Source organism: Oncorhynchus keta, chromosome 3 (genome assembly GCF_023373465.1).
Source record: "Oncorhynchus keta strain PuntledgeMale-10-30-2019 chromosome 3, Oket_V2, whole genome shotgun sequence".
Classification (NCBI taxonomy): domain Eukaryota; kingdom Metazoa; phylum Chordata; class Actinopteri; order Salmoniformes; family Salmonidae; genus Oncorhynchus; species Oncorhynchus keta.
Window position 1 is genome coordinate 8332683 of NC_068423.1, and position 19859 is coordinate 8352541.

Here is a 19859-nt window from a genome sequence, read left to right on the forward strand (position 1 = left end):
AGGAAAAATCCTGTGCAACTCCGTATACAGGGTTTAGTGTAGTGTAGAGACGAGTGAATGAGTGTGTTTCAAGACTGACGCAGGCCTATAAATTACTTATACAAATAGTTTAATACTTTTCTATCGAGTTAAAATCAGGATTCGTTCTTATTTATAATGTTTGCAAGCAGTCTTTTACTTTTACTGCTGAAGGCGTGTACGTACGTTGGATGCAATCCCACGATTGGAGATGTAGTCGTGGACAGATATTCGATACCAATACTTTGTCCCAGAGAAGTAAAAAGTGGGGATTATGTTCGGTATCACTACAATGTGACATTCCAAGATGGAAAAACATTTGATTCGAGGTAAGATACAAATAGTAATCGTCTTTGTCAATATTTTTAAACTCTGAATAATAATGTGTTGATGTCCGTTAAATTTTGTTGATGTAGCCTTTCTTTTGCAGAAATTGTGTGGCACACAGTGGGTTATTATAATCATCTGTAGTCTAGTATATTCTACAGTCCTGGTTCCATAAATGCGTGCATTACTTTTTAGCCATCTATCCTAAAATAAAGACAATTATGTTATTATGTATCCGGCTATTGTGTATCGTACATATTATATATGCAATAAAGCTAAATAATGATATGCAAAACATGGAAATGATTTGACTGCAGCTTGCCTTTCGTATAGCATAGGTAGGCTACAGGCTTTGCAGAATGGAACGCAATCACGGCCATCTTTTGAAATGGTTAAAAACTAAACGCAGTTGAATGAACTAAGGTACTCATTCGCAAAAGGAATAGCAATTATTTTAATGCATCAACTTCATTACAAATGAATGCCAAGAAATAGTCTACTGCCCTATTCTTTCTGCATAGGCCTACTATTTGCTGTCTAACTCTTGTCATCCTTTCATGTCCTGGCCTGCTCAGCTATGAGAGGGGAGCTGCGTCGGTAGGACAGACAGGCCAGGGCCGGCTCATCGCTGGCATCGACAAAGGGATCATGGGCATGTGTGTCAACGAGAAGAGAAAAGTCACCGTGCCCCCACACCTTGCCTATGGCAGCCTTGGAGCAGGTACTCTACACCGAGTTATATCGTTTACTTTACCCTGTAATGGCCTTAATTCAACAGAAAGAGAGCTAAAATGGCCACCACAGTGGAATTTGGTGATTTCAGTTTTACAAAATTGGTATGTACTTGTCATAAGTGTTTATGAACTGCTTCCAATGCCTTAGTGCCTAATGTCTTATAATGAACGTGAGTTATTAGCCATTGTATTGCCATATAGGAAAATAAATAACTTCATTTAACATTATATATCCTTTTAAATCGCTATAACAAGGACGAGTAATGTTATAATATTAAATTCACTGGTAGACAATTACAGCACCCTCATATTGAGTCATTATTAAACCATTTATAAAAAAATAAGTCAGACATTCAAAACATATTTATGCATCTAAAAGGCATATAAACATTTGGACTTTTTAAAATCTTATTGTCTATTTGAATGTATTATCGTACTTTTACTACTTATCCACTGTCAGGTGATGTGGTCCCTCCCGACAGCACACTGGTGTTTGACTTGATGCTGTTAGACATGTGGAACAAGGCTGACCTGGTTGTGACTGAAACCGTCAGCAGTCCCCGGGACTGCAAACGCTCTGTGAAGCGCACAGACTTTGTGCGATACCATTTCAATGGTACCCTTCTGGATGGGACACCCTTCGACTCCAGGTGAGTCCACTCCTGGACAGGGAGTGAAAGCATGAGGGTCTGGGTGGACAGATGCTAAGGGACCCAGTGGTAGTGTGGGCTGAATTTTGACCCATTGGATTTATTTTATGAATAAATGCATTGTGAAATCAGGGTGACATCTTGTTTAAAGGGTACAGACATAAGGACTTCATAACTCATCCATAAGCCATACATAACACGTGTCAACAACCACAAGTTGACAGGATGTTTTACGTAGACCGACAGAAGTGCCTTCAGAAGGTTTTCACACCCCTTGACTTTTTCCACATTTTGTTACAGCCTGAATTTTGACAGAAACAATTGATATACAGTTGAAGTCGGAAGTTTACATACACATAGGTTGGAGTCATTGACTTGTTTTTCAACTACTCCACAAATTTCTTGTTAACAAACTATAGTTTGGGCAAGTCAGTTGGGACATATTACTTTGTGCATGACGCAAGTAATTTTTCCAACAATTGTTTTCAGACAGATTATTTAACTTATAATTCACTGTATCACAATTCCAGTGGGCCAGAAGTTTACATACACTAAATTGACTAACTTTAAACAGCTTGGAAAATTCCAGAAAATGCTGTCATGGCTTTAGAAGCTTCTGATAAGGCTAATTGACATCATTTGAGTCAATTGGTGGTGTACCTGTAGATGTATTTCAAGGCCTACCTTCAAACTTAGTGCCTCTTTGCTTGACATTATGGGAAAATCTAAAGAAATCAGCCAAGACGTCAGAAAAAAATTGTAGACCTCAACAAGTCTGGTTCATCCTTGGGGAGCAATTTCCAAACGCCTGAATGTACCACGTTCATTTGTACAAACAATAGTACGTAAGTATAAACACCATGGGACCACGCAGCCGTCATACCGCTCAGGAAGGAGACGTGTTCTGTCTCCTAGAGATGAACGTACTTTGGTGTGAAAAGTGCAAATCAATCCCAGAACAACAGCAAAGGATCTTGTGAAGATGCTGGAGGAATCCGGTACAAAAGTATCTATATCCACAGTAAAACGAGTCCAATATCGACATAACCTGAAAGCCCGCTCAGCAAGGTAGAAGCCACTGCTCCAAAACCGCCATAAAAAAGCCAGAGAAGAGTTTGCAACTGTACATGGGGATAAAGATCATACTTTTTAGAGAAATGTCCTCTAGTCTGATGAAACAAAAATAGAACTGTTTGGCCATAATGACCATCGTTATATTTGGAGGAAAAAGGGGGAGGCTTGCAAGCCGAAGAACACCATTCCAACCATGAAGCACGGTGGTGGCAGCATCATGTAGTGGTGGTGCTTTGCTGCAGGAGAGACTGGTGCACTTCACAAAATAGATGGCATCATGAGGTAGGATATATTGAGGCAACATCTCAAGACATCAGTCAGTAAGTTAAATCTTGGTCGCAAATGGGTCTTCCAAATGGATAATGACCCCAAGCATACTTCCAAAGTTGTGGCAAAATGGCTTAAAGACTACAAAGTCAAGGTATTGGAGTGGCCATCACAAAGCCCTGACCTCCACCCTATAGAAAATTTGTGGCAGAACTAAAAAAGCATGTGCGAGCCAGGAGGCCTACAAACCAGACTCGGTTACACCAGCTCTGTCAGTTGGAATGGGCCAAATTCACCCAACGTATTGTCGGAAGCTTGTGGCAGGCTACCCGGATTGTTTGACCCAGGTTAAACAATTTAAAGGCAATGCTACCAAATACTAATTGAGTGCATGTTAACTTCTGACCCACTGGGAATGTGATGAAAGAAATAAAAGCTGAAATAAATAATTCACTCAACTATTTTTCCTGACATTTCACATTCTTAAAATAAAGTGGTGATCCTAACTGACCTAAGACAGGGAATTTATTTACTAGGATTAATTGTCAGGAATTGTGAAAAACGGAGTTTAAATGTATTTGGCTAAGGTGTATGTAAACTTCTGACTTTAACTGTATGTTGCCCCTAAGAGTTGTGCAAAGTTGGTACATCCCTATTCCAAATAATGGTTGCCAAATGTGCCTTCACCAAGTATTAACTCTGGGGGGTGGAGACTTATCCAATTATGATATTGAACTTTTATACATTTTTTCTTATTTTTATAAAATGTTCTATAACGGTCTTCCACTTTGAAAATGTGGAGTAGGTGGATCTGGTAAAAGATAATACAAACAAAAAAACATGCATTTTCATTTTTTTATCATCTTTGAAATGCAAGAGAAAGTCCATAATATAAAATTGCGTTTAGGCACCATTTACATTTTGCCCACTAGATGGCAGCAGTGTGTGTGTGTGCAATGTACAGTTCGATCCAGTGAAGCATTGCAATACTGGACAATATTTTGCATCAAATCTGCCCAAATGTGCAAAATTGGTCAATTGATACATTTAAGTACATAACTATAGAGAACATACACAAATTATATGGTAATACAAAATGTAAGTTTACACACTCCGAGGAATGTCATACATGATCTGTAGGATTAAAAAAAAAAATGTAATCCTCTTTTTTGTTGTTGTTGATGTTATTATAAGGCAGCAAAATGTGAAAAAAGCTAGAGGGGGTGTAAACGTTCTATAGGCACTGTACAGTGCAATTATGTTGACGTTTGATACTGTGACATAATGAAAACTACAACTTGTGGTTGTCCTTTTGTCGATACCCTTCAAATGAAGTGTTGCTACATTCGACAGTGTCACATTTGGCCACTGCTGAAGCTGACAACAAGCGACTAAATGACTACCAATGATTTGCTGCTATCGAAGCTGGGATTTATTTCACATCATGACGTTGCCTGGAAACCCGACGCTGAAATGCCTGGAATTCTACTTCGGGCAGAAATGAGCGTTTGAATCAGGAAAGTTTGAACATACTTTGTCCGTGCGGTTGGTCCTTTCAGCGGTAGGAATGTGAGACAATATAGCCACAGGGAAGTATAACTACATTAACTTGTCAAAGCGCGTTCAGATTTCCATCACCTGAAGCATGCTCACGAGATAAAAATATATGCACGAGACACATGCACACCTTCCGAGCTCATGCACATGTTTACAAGGGTCTGCGCCTCCTTCAAGTGATATAAATCTGAGCGCACTACCAGCGCTTTGACAAGTTGATGTAATTATACTTCCCTGGGGATATATTGTCTCAGAGTCCCAGCTCCAAAATAACCAATCGCACGGACAACTGGTAAAGTACGATAAAATATCATTTTATTGAACATTCTTGCTCGTAGAGGTCATGAGTAGAAATGTTCCTGATTTCAAACAGTCATTTCAGCCTATTTAGAATGATATGCAATTCAATGTCAGGTTTCCAGGCAAATCATGAAGATGAATGGTTCCGAATATCACACAACCCTGAAGTCAACTGAACTTCGTCCAAATAACAGTCCTGTCTGTGTGTGTGTGTGTGTGTCTGTACTGTGTTATCCAGGTGTGTGTTAAGAGGAGGAGGAGGAGGAGGAGGATGTGTGTGTTTGACTTTGCGCTTGTGTGAGCCCTACGTAGCTACAACAAGGGGCAGACCCACGACAGCCTGGTGGGGGAGGGCTGGCTGATCAAAGGCATGGACGAGGGCATACTGGGCATGTGCGTGGGGGAGACCAGAAACATAATTATTCCACCCTTCCTGGCCTACGGAGAGAAAGGATCTGGTAAGTACAAGAATGGAAGGAGGGGATACAGTTATGCGAGAGGTGGGAGGGTTGTGAGATTATTCCTGTTTTCTTTTTACACGGGTCGTATTCATTAGGCAGCGAACGGAAGAAAGCGGGAGAGTCTTAAACGGGGAGGAACTACCTGGTCCAATAAGAAATGCTAGTTTTCGTTTGCTGTTGCAAACCGTTTTAATACGGTGTGTCCTGATGAACGTAAAGTAAGTAGCCTTGCACGAGCCAAGGGTGGATGACCTCATAGGAGCAGGAGCCTATCTCCTGTTTTTGTTGGGTGAGGAAGCTTGATGTATAGTACACCCCTTGGACGAGACGCAAGTTAATCGCATGTGCAATTTTTTGTCTTTCGTATGACTCGGACGATCGAATGCCAACCTTCCAATCTCAGTGCGGACACTAACCACAAGGCCACAAATGAATATGACCCTGGTTAAATTTACGACCTGTTTTTCCGAACTGGTAAGAAATAATTTAAATAAATAGATTGTGTTGAAGGGTTTAATTAATTCCTCTACCTGTTTTAATCAGCATTGACATCTCTACCTATAGGTCCACATAAATAGACTGAAAAACAGTCTGTAAACAGTAGTCAGATTCAGTGATCCTTCCCATCTGTGTGTATGTTGTATGTGCCACCTGTTTGATTGATCTGGTTGGTTTATTGAATAACACCCAGTCTATATGTATCCAAAGTCCAGACAGACCGCTTCTATGTAAGCTCTGTTGGAATGCATTTATGCTGCATTTCCAATGAGGATTTACCCCAGTGTTTTACCCAGGGCCTTGCCTTAGCTTGGAGCCAAGGCAAGGCCCTGGTTACTTTTCAGCTGTCATTTACATAACAATGTGAACTTGTACACCTTCTCACAAAGCAACAGACTTGAATGATGTCGAGGTTGTTGATTCTGTTCGCCACAAATCTATAGTGTCTTTAAATTTTTTTTTTAAAAAGGGGTGATTTATGTAAATTAAAAAGGTGTAACTTATGTAAATTGTTTCATAAGTGGTCCTTTTTTCTCTCTCAATAATATACCTTTTTTTCCTTTCCACATTACAGAAACAAACTTATAATAATTTACAGACACATACAAAGACGACGTCTTATCTGCCCCAACCTGCATTATTGCTTGCCACTTGGTCTTAAATTGTACCAATTTGTTTTTATCAGTTGCCCATGCTATTTAAATAATTAATCATTAGATTTTTTTCCATTGTGTCAATGATGGCTGATTGATTATTTATTTTTATTCAACTAGGCAAGTCAGTTAAGAATAAATTCTTATTTTCAATGACAGCCTAGGAACAGTGGGCTAACTGCCTTGTTCAGGGGCAGAATGACAGATTTTTACCTTGTCAGCTCGGGGATTTGATCTTGCAACCTTTCGGTTACTAGTCCAACGCTCTAACCTACCCTGCCGCCCCATTTCTGCATGTTCAGTGCTGTTTCATTGTTTGGTGCATTTGCAGCCGTCAATCAGCATGGATCCCTCTTTAGACGACCAGACAGACAAACTGCTTCTCTGTACAGCCTTTTTTGACTTGACTGCTTCGATCTCCTTCAGGTAAAGAGATCCCGTCCCAGGCCACCCTGGTGTTTAATGTCCTCCTGGCTGACCTACACAACCCCAAGGATGACATCACCGTGGAGAACCAGGTGGTGCCCGAGGCGTGCGCGCGCAAGTCTGTGGCCGGGGACTACATGCGCTACCACTACAATGGAACCTTCCTCAACGGGGTCACCTTTGACACCAGGTGAGCAATGTCCAAGTGTCATAGGCTGCGTCTCAGTAGTCTAAAATGGCATAATGAAAGACTGAAAATACTTCCTGAATGATTACTGTTTGACAACGTCTGTCATTGCTTGTCATATCGAATCCTTCCTCTCTCTACAGCTACCAGCGGAACAACACGTACAACACCTACATTGGGATGGGCTACGTGATCTCTGGCATGGACAAGGGCTTGCAGGGGGTGTGCATCGGGGAGAGGAGGAGGGTCACCCTGCCCCCCCACATGGCCTATGGAGAGCAGGGAGCAGGTGTGGCTTAGTCCAGGGCAGATAGAGGGGCATTTTATTGGTAGTTACAGTAGGTTAGTTAAGTAGTTAGCTTTTATTGGTAGTTACAGTAGGTTAGATAAGTAGTTAGCTTTTATTGGTCGTTAGTGGTCAGGGTTGTAAAGCTCTCTCATTTGAATGATTTACATGGTAAAGGCCCAATGCAGTCAAAACTGTTTTTCCGGTGTTTTGTATCATATTGTACAACAGCTGATGAAACTAAAGACTGTAAAAGTGTGATTAAATATGATCATTGTTATTTCCTGGTTGAAAATACAATCTAGACAGGACCTTCTAATCGCCAGGTTTGCATGGGCGGGAGTTTCGGCTTCCCTGGTGACATCACCAGGCAGTAAATTAGTTAATAGACCAATAACTGCTAGTTTTCAGTTTTCTCTTCCCACTTAGACCACTCTTTCAGTCCTAGCATAATTGTTGTTTGAGAAGTAGTTTTTTGCTAAAAAAGCTATTTCTGTACATTTTATTGGAAACTGTTAAAGTAAGGTTCATTGTTACCCAGAAATTATTTGATATTGATATAAAAATGGTTGCATTGGGCCTTTTTAAATCCTATTTGTGTGGGAAGAATACACCTTAATTGTATGATTATGTATAATTATTAATGTCATACCTGTATAAATATGATTCATTTAGTCTAAAATGTAACAGATAGCCCAATAGCTAGCTGTAATTTAGACACAACATTATATATCGCATTTAACAATACATTATTCTACAGTTTAGTTTATATTACTGACTGAAACCCAGTTTGACATCTCCATCTTGCCGTACCAGGTAAGGATATACCAGGCTCGGCCGTGCTGGTCTTCGACATCCATGTAATTGACTTCCACAACCCCAAGGACTCTGTGGAGGTTCATGTGACTCACAAGCCTGAGGTGTGTAACCTGACCAGCGATGTGGACGATCTAATCCACTACCACTACAACTGTTCTCTGCTGGACGGCACACGGCTCTTCTCCTCGTGAGTACATTGACCAGGGTCGTGGGTATTTATTAGGCACCAAACGGAAGAAAACCGATTGAAACCCTCACGTGGATCCTTTTGTATTGACAGTCTAAGTCATTTGTTGTGTACTTCATTTTGATGATATCTTATCTCTAAAACGGCCGTCGTTGGAAAGAAAATACGGATGGAAGACTATGCAGTTGACAGACATGCTCCATATGTTGTTTTTACGTTCCCTTACCTGTGTTTATGTCCCTTGTGCTCAGGAGTGACTATGACAACCTGCAGGACACGGTGCTGGGGGCGGACAAAGTGATTGACGGTCTGGACGAGGGTCTGAGGGGCATGTGTGTGGGTGAGAGGAGGACTGTCATCATCCCCCCCCACCTGGGCCACGGAGAGAAAGGAGGTGAGAAAGACGTTCACCATGGGCCATCAGGGGAGGACAGGGCCACAATAAAACACAAACAATAGGCTCCCTCAACTAAGAATGCACCAGCTGGAGTATAATAGCACAAACACATTACAGTTGAAGTCGGAAGTTCACATACACCTTAGCCAAATACATTTAAACTCTGTTTTTCACAATTCCTGACATTTAACACTAGTAAAAATTCCCTGTATTAGGTCAGTTAGGATCACCAATTTATTTTAAGAATGTGAAATGTCAGAATAATAGTTGAGGATTTATTTCAGCTTTTATTTATTTCATCATATTCCCAGTGGGACAGAAGTTTACATACACTCAATTTGTATTTGATAGCATTGTTTAACTTGGGTCAAACGTTTCAGGTAGCTTTCCACAAGCTTCCCACAATAGGTTGGGTGAATTTTGGCCCATTCCTCCTGACAGAGCTGGTGTAACTTAGTCAGGTTTGTAGGCCTCCTTGCTCACTCGCACACACTTTTTAAGTTCTGCCCACAAATTTTCTATAGGATTGAGGTCAGGGCTTTGTAATGGCCACTCCATTACCTTGACTTTGTTGTCCTTAGGACATTTTGCCACAACTTTGTTAGTATGCTTGGGGTCATTGTCCATTTGGAAGACCCATTTGCGACCAAGCTTTATCTTCCTGACTGATGTCTTGAGATGTTGCTTCAATATATCCACATCCTTTTCCTAACTCATGATGCCATCTATTTTGTGAAGTGCACCAGTCCCTCCTGCAGCAAAGCACACCCACAAAATGATGCTGCCACCCCCTTGCTTCACAGTTAAGATGGTGCTCTTCGGATTGCAAGCCTCCCCCTTTCTCCTCCAAACATAACGATGGTCATTATGGCCAAAGTTGTATTTTTGTTTTCATCAGACCAGAGGATATTTCTTCAATAAGTACGATCTTTGACCCCATGTTCAGTTGCAAACCGTAGACTGGCTTTTTTTATGGCAGCTTTGGAGCAGTGGCTTCTTCCTTGCTGAGCGGCCTTTCCGGTTATGTCGATATAGAACTCGTTTTACTGTGGATATAGATGCTTTTGTAAATGTTTCCTCCAACATCTTCACAAGGTCCCTTGCTGTTGTTCTGGGATTGATTTGCACTTTTTACACCAAAGTACGTTCATCTCTAGGAGACAGAACGCGTCTCCTTCCTGAGCGGTATGACGGCTGCGTGGTCCCATGGTGTTTATACTTGCATACTATTGTTTGTACAGATGAACGTGGTACCTTTAGGCGTTTGGAAATTGCACCCAAAGATGACTTATGGAGGTCTACATCTAACAGCTGCATTGACATTAGAGAACCGACAGATGTTATTTAAGAATGCATACGTAAAGGAGGTCTACAATAAAGTATTTTTCGCAGGCACACATACTGGTGTTGCTCTTTCACACTCACTCACTGCCTCTCCTCCTCTCCTCCCAGCCACTGGTGTGCCAGGCAGTGCAGTGCTTCACTTTGAGCTGGAGCTGATGGACCTGCAGAAGGGCGTGCCGGAGGGCTACCTGTTTGTGTGGGTGGAGGACGCCCCGCTGGAGCTCTTCCAGGCCATGGACATAAACCAGAACGGAGAGGTGCCCATAGAGGAGGTATGTCATCTACCGCACAGCTGGAATAGACTAGTAGAAAATAGATGGATCAGACCGTCAACAATATTGATGGGAGTTATAAAGTACCGTCTACTCCATTTAAGTGCAATATATTTTTTCAGTCCCAATTCAATGACATTCGTCTTATAGCTCTTGATAACTGCATACTCTGGATCACTGGTTTAGTGCCCACCTGTACGGTGTCACTCTAGTCCCAAGTGCATTAATTAGGAGTTGACTGTACACGAAAACCCACCCTTTTGAGGATTACCATATTTGATTGGGATCTCATATGCTATTTAGCTACCTAATTAGCCAAACCAAAGGGCTTCTGCAGACATGTTCATGTAAAACAACGGTCAAGCTGTCATTTGTCATGACTCACACTAAACATAGCTGCTACTCCTCTACACAATGCTCGTTTCTCTCTCTTCATCCAGTTTGGAGAGTTCATCATGCTGCAGGTGGCGGAGGGCAAAGGTCGTATGAAGCCGGGGGTGGACCCTGAAGAGATCATTGCTGACATGTTCAGGAACCAGGACCGCAACAAGGATGGGGTCATCGTCGCCGAGGAGCTCAAATTGAAGGTGGAGGAGGACAAAGAGAGGATGCACGAGGAGTTGTGATGAGGAGAGTGCACACGTTGGTCGTGTTCAAGGACATACATTTTGTGCAGCAATTGGTCACCGACTGAGCAAACTGACTGATCTACAAATAATGAGTAATTATTTAGGATACAAAGGGATTTGTAGATCAGTTAGTCTGCATCTAACGCACGCACACACACTAGTTCCAGTTCTCCGCCTTCGCCCCGAAGTGTGCACTCGTTCACTCCACCTCGTGGATTTATAATATAAAGCATTGGATTGGAGTGAACAAGTGCACAGTTCGGTGACAAGGGTAGATCTACTCGAATATTCGAGAATCGGACCACAGCCTCTCTCTCAGGGATGGACCACACACACACCATAAAATATTCCAAGAGAGACCCTTTTTTATACAGTGATCCCTTAACAGGTGTCATACATTTGGTGGGTACAGATGGTGGGTAAAGAGTCTTACAAGAATAATTGTTGTGTTGCATGATTTGGTCATGTTTGATAAAGGGATGTGAAGAGAAGAAAAAAATGAATTACACGTTGACAAATCAACCTACCAAACCAGCACCATATGTTCCTGATCTGATGTTTACACCAATAAAACCATTTTTAGAAAAATAAACATCTTTTTTTTTTTTGCAGGATGTGATTGTCAGAGACTAGTCAAATGTTACAAACTACATGCAGGGATACCTTTGGAAAATGCCCGCTAGGTGGCAGTATTGGAAAGTATTTAAAACGTAGATTAAAAAAACAGAAAACCACAAAATAACACATCTTGTTTTGTTCACAACTGTCTTCACCCTTCGTTAGGTCAAAAGACAAGTGTTCAATGACATACATTTGAAATGTGAATAATAGTTAAAGCACTATTATTTTAGGATGCCGGGAAATCTCAGCTTATATAGACATCCAGTTTGAAAGTATCTGCCTACAAGGAAACCAATACCTCTGTAAAAAAAAAAATGGTAAAATAGTGGTTAAAGGGACATTTCTCCCAAATGTCATAATTTGCATGACCATATTACATTTAGTTGAACCATCCCTTTAATTGTCAAGGAAAGATTTTCTAGCAGCATAAGCATTTGCCACTGACAATGTTCTACTGAACTCCCATAGAGTGACTCATGAGGTAACAATTTCATCTGTTACAGTACTTCAACCAAATAAATACATTTATATACCACATTTGGTCAAATGTGCACAGGGCGGCATCCACACTTGACAATCACTAAATAATTGCGCCTCACAAATTAGAGGATGGGTATAGATATACATTTCGATTAAGACTAGTCTCATATACACACACACACACACACACAATCACTTGATCAACTCTCTCATGTTAGAATACTTACTGGGCGATACAGTGGATGCTCGTTACACAGCCCTGCGCCTTGGAAAATAAAGTGAATAACATTCTCCCATAACAGCGTGGAGACGGCATTCACCTTTAAAAGGCGCATACCCGACAAAGCGCGATCAGAATGCTGGCCTTTAATTTAGCTACAAAATCAACCACTTCTCCAAATGGAAGGAGCTGCTCGTCCTTAAGAGTAGACACCATAGAAACATACAGTAAATCGGTACAAACATTAGGTTAACAGAATCAAGGGGCTTCAGTGGATGGGATTTGCAGCACCAACCCCACACGTGAAACAAGGTGGTTTCATTTAAAATAATGTCACTGAGGTGTTGAATTGGTTTGAAGGTGCCTGAGGATCATTGTGGTGCATGCAGCTTAGTAAAGGTCAACAAAGGGTCAACTTCCTCTCTTTGTGATGTCGTCCATCGTGGCGGTTGAGTCCTGGCGCCTGTGCAAACGGGAAGTAACCGGACCCTAGGTTAACTTTTAGCCCGTGATTCGTTGCGTCCTCACGGCGGTTCGCTTGGCCGGCGTAGTGGTGATGTAGTTGAGGATGGCGTTGGGGACGTCCATGGTTTCATCCTTGACCAGGACGATGTCGTACGAGTTGACGTATGACTCTTTCCTCTCCTCCACCTGACCAAACGGAACAACAGTCAGTCCATTTTTACATTATAGTCTCATCCAGAGCGATTTACAGGAGCAATTAGGGTTAAGTGCCTTGCTCAAGGGCACAGAGATTTTTTTTTCACCTAGACGGCTCAGGAATTCGAACCGGCTACCTGACGCCCTAGTATCCAGCTAACACAATGCTTCAACACCTTACATACACGGTTAGGAATACAGGTGAGCAGCACTAACAGATTGAAGGAATATTTCATGAAGTTTAGTACCGTGTACTTCTGGGAAATGTACAACATTTATCGGAAGTCAGCGGTATGTCCTTTCAAAGTTCCTATACAAAACGGACTTCCTTTAAATCCTCACCACTTCCAGGTTTGCAAAAAGCAACACAAAGACAAATACAACACCCACCTGGTCATTGAGGAAGCCTATGGTGAGGGCGTGCTGAGTGTGGGCCACCCCATCGGCCATGGTGAGGTCTCCCAGAGAGTCCCCTAGCAGTAGCACGTTGGGCCGCTCTTTGAGCTCCCTGAAGTGGGCCGCGTGGAGCAGAGCGCCCTCTCGCTTGTTGAACGTGTGGATCAACTGGCCTTTGAACGCCCGCAGTACACCCTGCAGGAAGACATGGGTCGCACTAGTGGTCAACGGATTGCTGAGCTTGGGGGGAAAAAACATGAGACATTTTGTGAATTTGGGCATAACGTGTACTTGCATTGGTTAAAGGCCAAAAATGCTATAAATTGGTTAAAGTGATTAGGTAAACAAAACCAAAGTGTGGATTGCTGTATCTCCCTGTCTATAGACTGCTTTTAGGACATATGTCATTTTGTAATGTGTGTGAACTACCACTTTAGCAGTTCCATATAGGCATTAGGCCAGCGTTTCCCAAACTCGGTCATGGGGACCCCAAGGTGTGCACATTTTGGTTTTTGCCCTTGCACTACACAGCTTCCTCAAATAATCAAAGCTTGATGAGTTTGTTATTTGAATCAGCTCTGTAGTGCGAGGGCAAAATCCAAAACTCGCCCACCCTTGGGAAGTTTGGGAAACGCTGCATTAGGCACACATCATACTACACATAATTAGACTCGATGCTAGACTGGTTTCAAAATTAACCAAACAGTAAAGAAAGAAACGTACGCTCTGGTCAAAGTCCATGTAGTTGGAGATGACGTGGACGTTGGGGTGGAAGACGTGGTTCTGCCTGATCACTTCCTCCAGGATGTCCCCCAAGCCAGCCGAGAAGATCAACAGAGGAACCTGCTGCTCCTGCAGCCGGTCGAAGAACACCTTGTAGCCCTCCCTACAGGGGAAATATCATCATTGCTTATTCTCCTCTTCTTCAGTATCCAATTTTCCTGCCTTATTTACCCAACCACCACTGATGTAACCGATAAGGATAAAGACAATCCGTTTCCACTAAAAATGCTAACACGAAGATGTTGGATCCAGCTAAATAACCAGCTAATTGACTTAAAACAATCAACACCTCCCCTAGGTAAATGGAATATAAGGTTAACGAGCCACTGAACACGCCGATTTGCATGTGCTTTTCTGTTGCTCATTAGAAAAGCTAGATTTCAGTCTTGTAGGTGTGTTTGGTTACTGATATTCGTCCCCCATGAGACACGGCAGCCTATTTCACTTCCTCAAAATCCCCAGAATGAATCTAAGAAATCTGTAATTCGTTTATACATTTTTAACGCGGATGTTTTAGTTGCACTATTTTACAACTAAATAAAGGTGTTTGTTTGGTGCAGTATTTCTCAAGTTTAAAAAAAATGCGTGATGTGTCGTCTTATGTAAAAGTCGAAACTGCTGGGCAGGTCCGTCTCACTGTCCATGTATCGGATAGAGAGCAATCACCGCCGCTGTTCACCCCATGTTAGTGGGCAACTGGACGTTGTCAAATCAAAACACCAACCTTCGTTAACCCATTGTGACGGCCGACTGTTCCAAAATCCGTTTCAGACAAGATTGACTTTATGACCAAAATGATCCTATTTACACTTTGTAGTCAATTCTGATACTAGAAAAACTGTTTGACTTATATAGGCTGTTTTCAAAGGGATTTGTTGCATTTTTTATTCAAGAGCACATAAAGAACATGTACCATACATACACAACGTATCCTTGCAAGGGAGCGTAATTACATTCACATGTTATTAAAGGTACATTTTTGGCTATATAGAGCAAATATTTCAAGTGTCTGGATAAGAATTCAATTTGGATTAAGCCACAGAAAGACACCAGAAACGACAGAATAAGACCAGTACGATATGTCAGGAACTCTGACCAAACACCTTCATACGTATGCTGTCTCTGTTCCAAGATTGATGTAATTCTCTCCATGTCAGCAAGTTCCCCGCATAGACCGAACCGCATATCTTTTGAGGGAGTAAATTCATTTTTTCACACATTTCCTTGCTGCTGCTAAAACATAATATATCAATTGAACTGGAGAGGACTGGAGTGTATCCACAGGAACAATACCTAGGAGGAGATGATATGGGTCTGGTTGAATAATAATAGCTGTGATGTCCTGTATAACATGGAGAATTTCAGACCAAAAATACTTGATTTTCAGACATTGCCAAAATATATGTGATCAAGTACCTATTTGTCCACACTGTCTCCAAAACAATCCTTTTTTAATTGTATTAAGTTTATCAGGGCTTAAAAAAACGATCTAGTACTTGGAATTAAAACTCCCTTGTTCGGTTACATGTTGTGGCTTTATATAGCGTTTTCCATATTCCCCCAACTCTCCTCTGATATCTGGACCTGTATTTCCACCTGCCACGAGTTCCTAAAATAATCTAAAGATAATATAAGCATGTTAAGGATATTGTGATAATCATTTGAAACGGTTCCAATGTTTTCCCCTTGATAAAGTAATTCAAATCATCTCATCAATAGGAGTAATCAGCTCAGTAATTTTTTGTAACAATGAATGTCCTTACTTGAAGGTACCTATAAACATTTTGCGGGGGATATAATGAATTCCTCCTGGATTTCCTGAAATTATTTCTAAATTGAGCCTTTGAATAGTTGAGACTCTACAAAGCCCTCTTCACATTCCCTAAATCCTTGGGACATAGTAACAGGAAGAAAAGGCTGGGTTGTGGAATATAGGCGAGTGTCTAGACATGTCATTACTCAGTTTATATTGGCGTTGAACCTCCCTCGATGTAAGAGAAATAATTGGGTTTTGTTTAATCCTGTCAATAGAAACAGGACTCTCATTTCAAGCCATGACAAATCCTTTTGGTTGTTGAATCCATGATGCTGTGTGATTAAGTTGCGCCGCCCAGTTATATGATTTAAGGTTAGGGAGGCCAAGCCCACCCAATTCTTTGAACTGCTGTCGTTTTTTTTATAACTAATACGAGCCTTCTTATTTTACCATAAAAAATGTGCCTATTGCTGCATATAGGCGAGTAAAGGTTTTAACAGGAAGCATTGAAAACAGATAAAGTGTTCTTGGTAAGACGTTCATTTTCACTGAAACAACCCGACCTGCTAGATATATAGGGAGGGGGAACCAACGGTCTTGATCTTCAGTGATTTTACTAAATCACACGGGGGTAGCTCAAAGCATATAGTTTCCCAAAGTCTGACGTAATATTAACACAAGTAACGCATGCTTGTCTTTGATACTTGCATCACCGAATGTCACCATAGCAATAGTTTTACCAACGATCATTTTACAGCCTGATGTAGAACTATTATTCACCTATTCATTTGAATATATTTGGAATCGTCGTCTCAGCCTCTTATGTACGGGATGACATTGTCTGCATATAGAAATATCTTGTGTTCATTTGGCTCCACCTGCAAACCATGAATGTTTATGGCACTTCGAATAGCTTCTCCTTGACGATTTGCTCATTGTAGTTCTAGCAGATGATTTTGGACTTGAATATGTCAACTCTATCAATTTTTTTTTTAAAGTGCTCCCCATAACCAAACTTCTTTAACGTTGCTGAAAGAAAGACCCAGTCAACGTGATGAAATGCCTTTTCTGCATCTCGAGATAGTATAACTGTTAGTTTGAGTTGGGTTTTAGAGTAATTGATCATATTCAGATGTCGTCTTATATTCGACATTCTTTAATGAACCCGGTTTGATCTGGATTAATGAATTATGTTACTACCTCCAACTATTTTTGTTAAAATCTAAAGGATTTTAGAGTCACAATTTAGTAAATGTACTGGTCTATGGGAACCACAGTCTAGTGGGTCCTTACCTGGCTTCTTTAATAGGGTGACGGTTGCTTCGATTTGTTGCTTTTTAATGGCAGTCACTCTTTAAACTTCAAAATTGTGAACTATCGCTTTTGATACTGAGCATAGTGTGGGTGTGTTGGGAGTAGAGTGAAGTTGCCCCTTGACGCTGACATTGGGTCAGCATTTTCCCAACTTATGTTTAAGGTTAGGATTGAAGGAGAGGAAGCTCATCCCTGTACCTAGGAGAGACTTCAGCCTGTTACCAACCCGTAGTCAATATTTTGGAAGAAAATGCGTTTGACCAGATACAATGTCATTTCACAGTAAACAAATGAACAACAGATTCTCAGCAAGCTTATAGGGAGGGCATTCAACATGTACAGCACTTACACAAATGACTGATGATTGGCTGAGAGAAATTGATAAAAGGATTGTGGAAGCTGTTTTGTTTGATTTCAGTGCAGCTCTTGACATTATCGATTATAATCTGCTGCTGGAAAAACATGTGTGGTGGATCAACAGTTACCCGTCTAACAGAACACAGAGGGTGTTCTTTAATGGAAGCCTCTCCAACATGAGTCAGGCATTCCCCAGGGCAGCTGTCTGGGCCCCTTACTTTTTTCAATCTTTACTAATGACCTGTCACGAGCTCTAAGTAAAGCCTGTGTGTCTATGTATGCTGGTGAGTCAACACTATACACGTGAGATACCACAGAAAGTGAAATCAATGCAACACTTAAGAGCTACAGTCAGTTTCAGAATGGGTGGCAAGACATAAGTTAGTCCTGAATAATAATTTAAAAAATAAGTATTGTATTTGGGACAAATCATTCACTAAACCTCAACTACATCTTGTAAGAAATCATGTGGAAATTGAGCAAGTTGAGGAGACTAAACTGCTTGGTGTAACCCTGGATTGTAAACGGTCAAAACACATTGATGCAACAGTAGCTAAGACGGAGTGAGGTATGTCCATAATAAAGCAATACTCTGCCTTCTTAACAACGCTATCAACAAGGCAGGTCCTACAGACCCTAGTTTTGTCGCACCTGGAATACTGTCCAGTCGTGTGGTCTTGTGCCACAAAGAGGGATTCAGGAAAAGTATACTGACCAAAAATATAAACTCAACAATCAACAACGAGTTACAGTTCATGTAAGGAAATCAGTCAATTGTAATAAATAAAGTCCTAATCTATAGATTTCACATGACTGGGCATAGGCCCATCCACTGGGGACCCAGGCAATCAGAATGATTTTTTCCCCACTAAAGGGCTTTATTACAGACATAAATACTCCTCAGCAATCCTCCCTCCCCCGACGATCCCGCAGGGGAAGAATGTGTAGGTCTCAGGCTGGCGTGGTTGCATGTGGTCTGCAGTTGAGGCCGGTTGAACGTACTGCCAAATTCTCTAAAACGACTTTGGAGGTGGCTTATGGTAGAGAAATTATTATATATTATTATATTATTATTATTATTATTATTATATTATAGAGAAATTAACGTTAAATTATCTGCCAACAGCTTTGCTAACTGCATGCTAACTGCACGCTTCCTCAACTTGAGACATCTGTGGCATTGTGTTGTGTGACAAAACTGCATATTTTAGAGTGGCCTTTTATTGTCTCCAGTACAAGGTTCACCTGTGTAATGATCATGCCATTTAATCAGTTTCTTGATATGCCACACCTGTCAAGTGGATGGATTATTTTGGCAAAGGAGAAATGCTCAATAACAGGGATTTAAACAAATTTGTGCACAAAATTTGAGATAAATAAGCTTTTTGTGTGTATGGAACATTTCTGGGATCTTTTATTTCAGGTCATGAAACACGGGGCCAGCACTTTACGTTGATATTTTTGTTCAGTGTACAATTGTTCCAGAACAGGGCAGCACGGCTGGCCCTTAAATGTACACAGAGATCTAACATGAATAATATGCATGTCAATCTCTTCTGGCTCAAAGTAGTGGAGAGAATGACTTCATCACTACTTGTATGTGTGAGCGGCATTGACATGCTGAATGCACCAAGCTGTCTGTTTAAACTACTAGCACACAGCTCGGACAACCATGTATACCCCACAAGACATGGCACCAGTGGTATTGTCAAAGTCCCCAAGTCCAGAACAGACTACAGGAGGAGCACAGTACTACATAGAACCGTAATTCCACATCAAGTAATTTATGCAAGCAGTAAAATTAGATACCATTTTTATTTTTTAAAGTTAAAAATACACCTTATGGAACAGCAGGGACTGTGTAGACACACACACATATCATAACATACGCACTATACACACACGTGCACATGGATTTTGTATGGTAAATATGTGGTAGTAGAGTAGTGGCCTGAGGGGACACATTTCATGTGTTGTGAAATCTGTTGTAATGTTTATAAAATTGTATAACTGCCTTGGCAGCAGCTAATGGGGACCCATAAATACTTCACCCTGGAGTGTTCAGAGTCCTACAGTGATCTGACCTGAGCATGGCACTGGACTGTTTCACTGCCTGAGCCAGCAAGTCCCTCCTGATCTTCTGTTGGATCAGCAGCTCATGGACACTGGTCCACCTGCAATGAAAA

The 19859-nt window shown here is 41.3% G+C and overlaps 2 protein-coding genes across 4 annotated transcripts in view; one reads left to right on the top strand and one right to left on the bottom strand.

The window, feature by feature from the left end:
* Positions 1–11678, top strand: fkbp10b (FKBP prolyl isomerase 10b). Its single transcript, XM_035746734.2, has 10 exons — positions 1–347; positions 921–1066; positions 1540–1729; positions 5240–5385; positions 6966–7155; positions 7296–7441; positions 8255–8444; positions 8696–8838; positions 10294–10457; positions 10898–11678. The coding sequence occupies exons 1-10, from the start codon at positions 157–159 to the stop codon at positions 11081–11083; spliced, it is 1692 nt and encodes a 563-aa protein (XP_035602627.1). The 5' UTR covers positions 1–156; the 3' UTR covers positions 11084–11678.
* Positions 11430–19859, bottom strand: part of LOC118364930 (7-methylguanosine phosphate-specific 5'-nucleotidase-like) — an 18185-nt gene continuing 9755 nt past the window's right edge. For all 3 annotated transcript variants that reach the window (XM_035746767.2, XM_035746758.2, XM_035746774.2), the window contains 4 exons: positions 19758–19847; positions 14187–14349; positions 13458–13658; positions 11430–13058 (listed from right to left, as the gene is read on the bottom strand). In XM_035746767.2, the coding sequence (XP_035602660.1) occupies positions 12909–13058; positions 13458–13658; positions 14187–14349; positions 19758–19847 (604 nt within the window). In that variant the 3' untranslated portion in view covers positions 11430–12908. The remainder of the gene's footprint in view (positions 13059–13457; positions 13659–14186; positions 14350–19757; positions 19848–19859) is intronic.

Coding starts and splice junctions, on each gene's coding strand:
- fkbp10b (XM_035746734.2), top strand. CDS start 157: ATGTTTGCAAGCAGTCTTTTACTTTTACTGCTGAAGGCGTGTACGTAC. Junction 8,445..8,695: donor GGCACACGGCTCTTCTCCTC/GTGAGTACATTG, acceptor CCTTGTGCTCAG/GAGTGACTATGACAACCTGC. Junction 8,839..10,293: donor GGGCCACGGAGAGAAAGGAG/GTGAGAAAGACG, acceptor CTCTCCTCCCAG/CCACTGGTGTGCCAGGCAGT.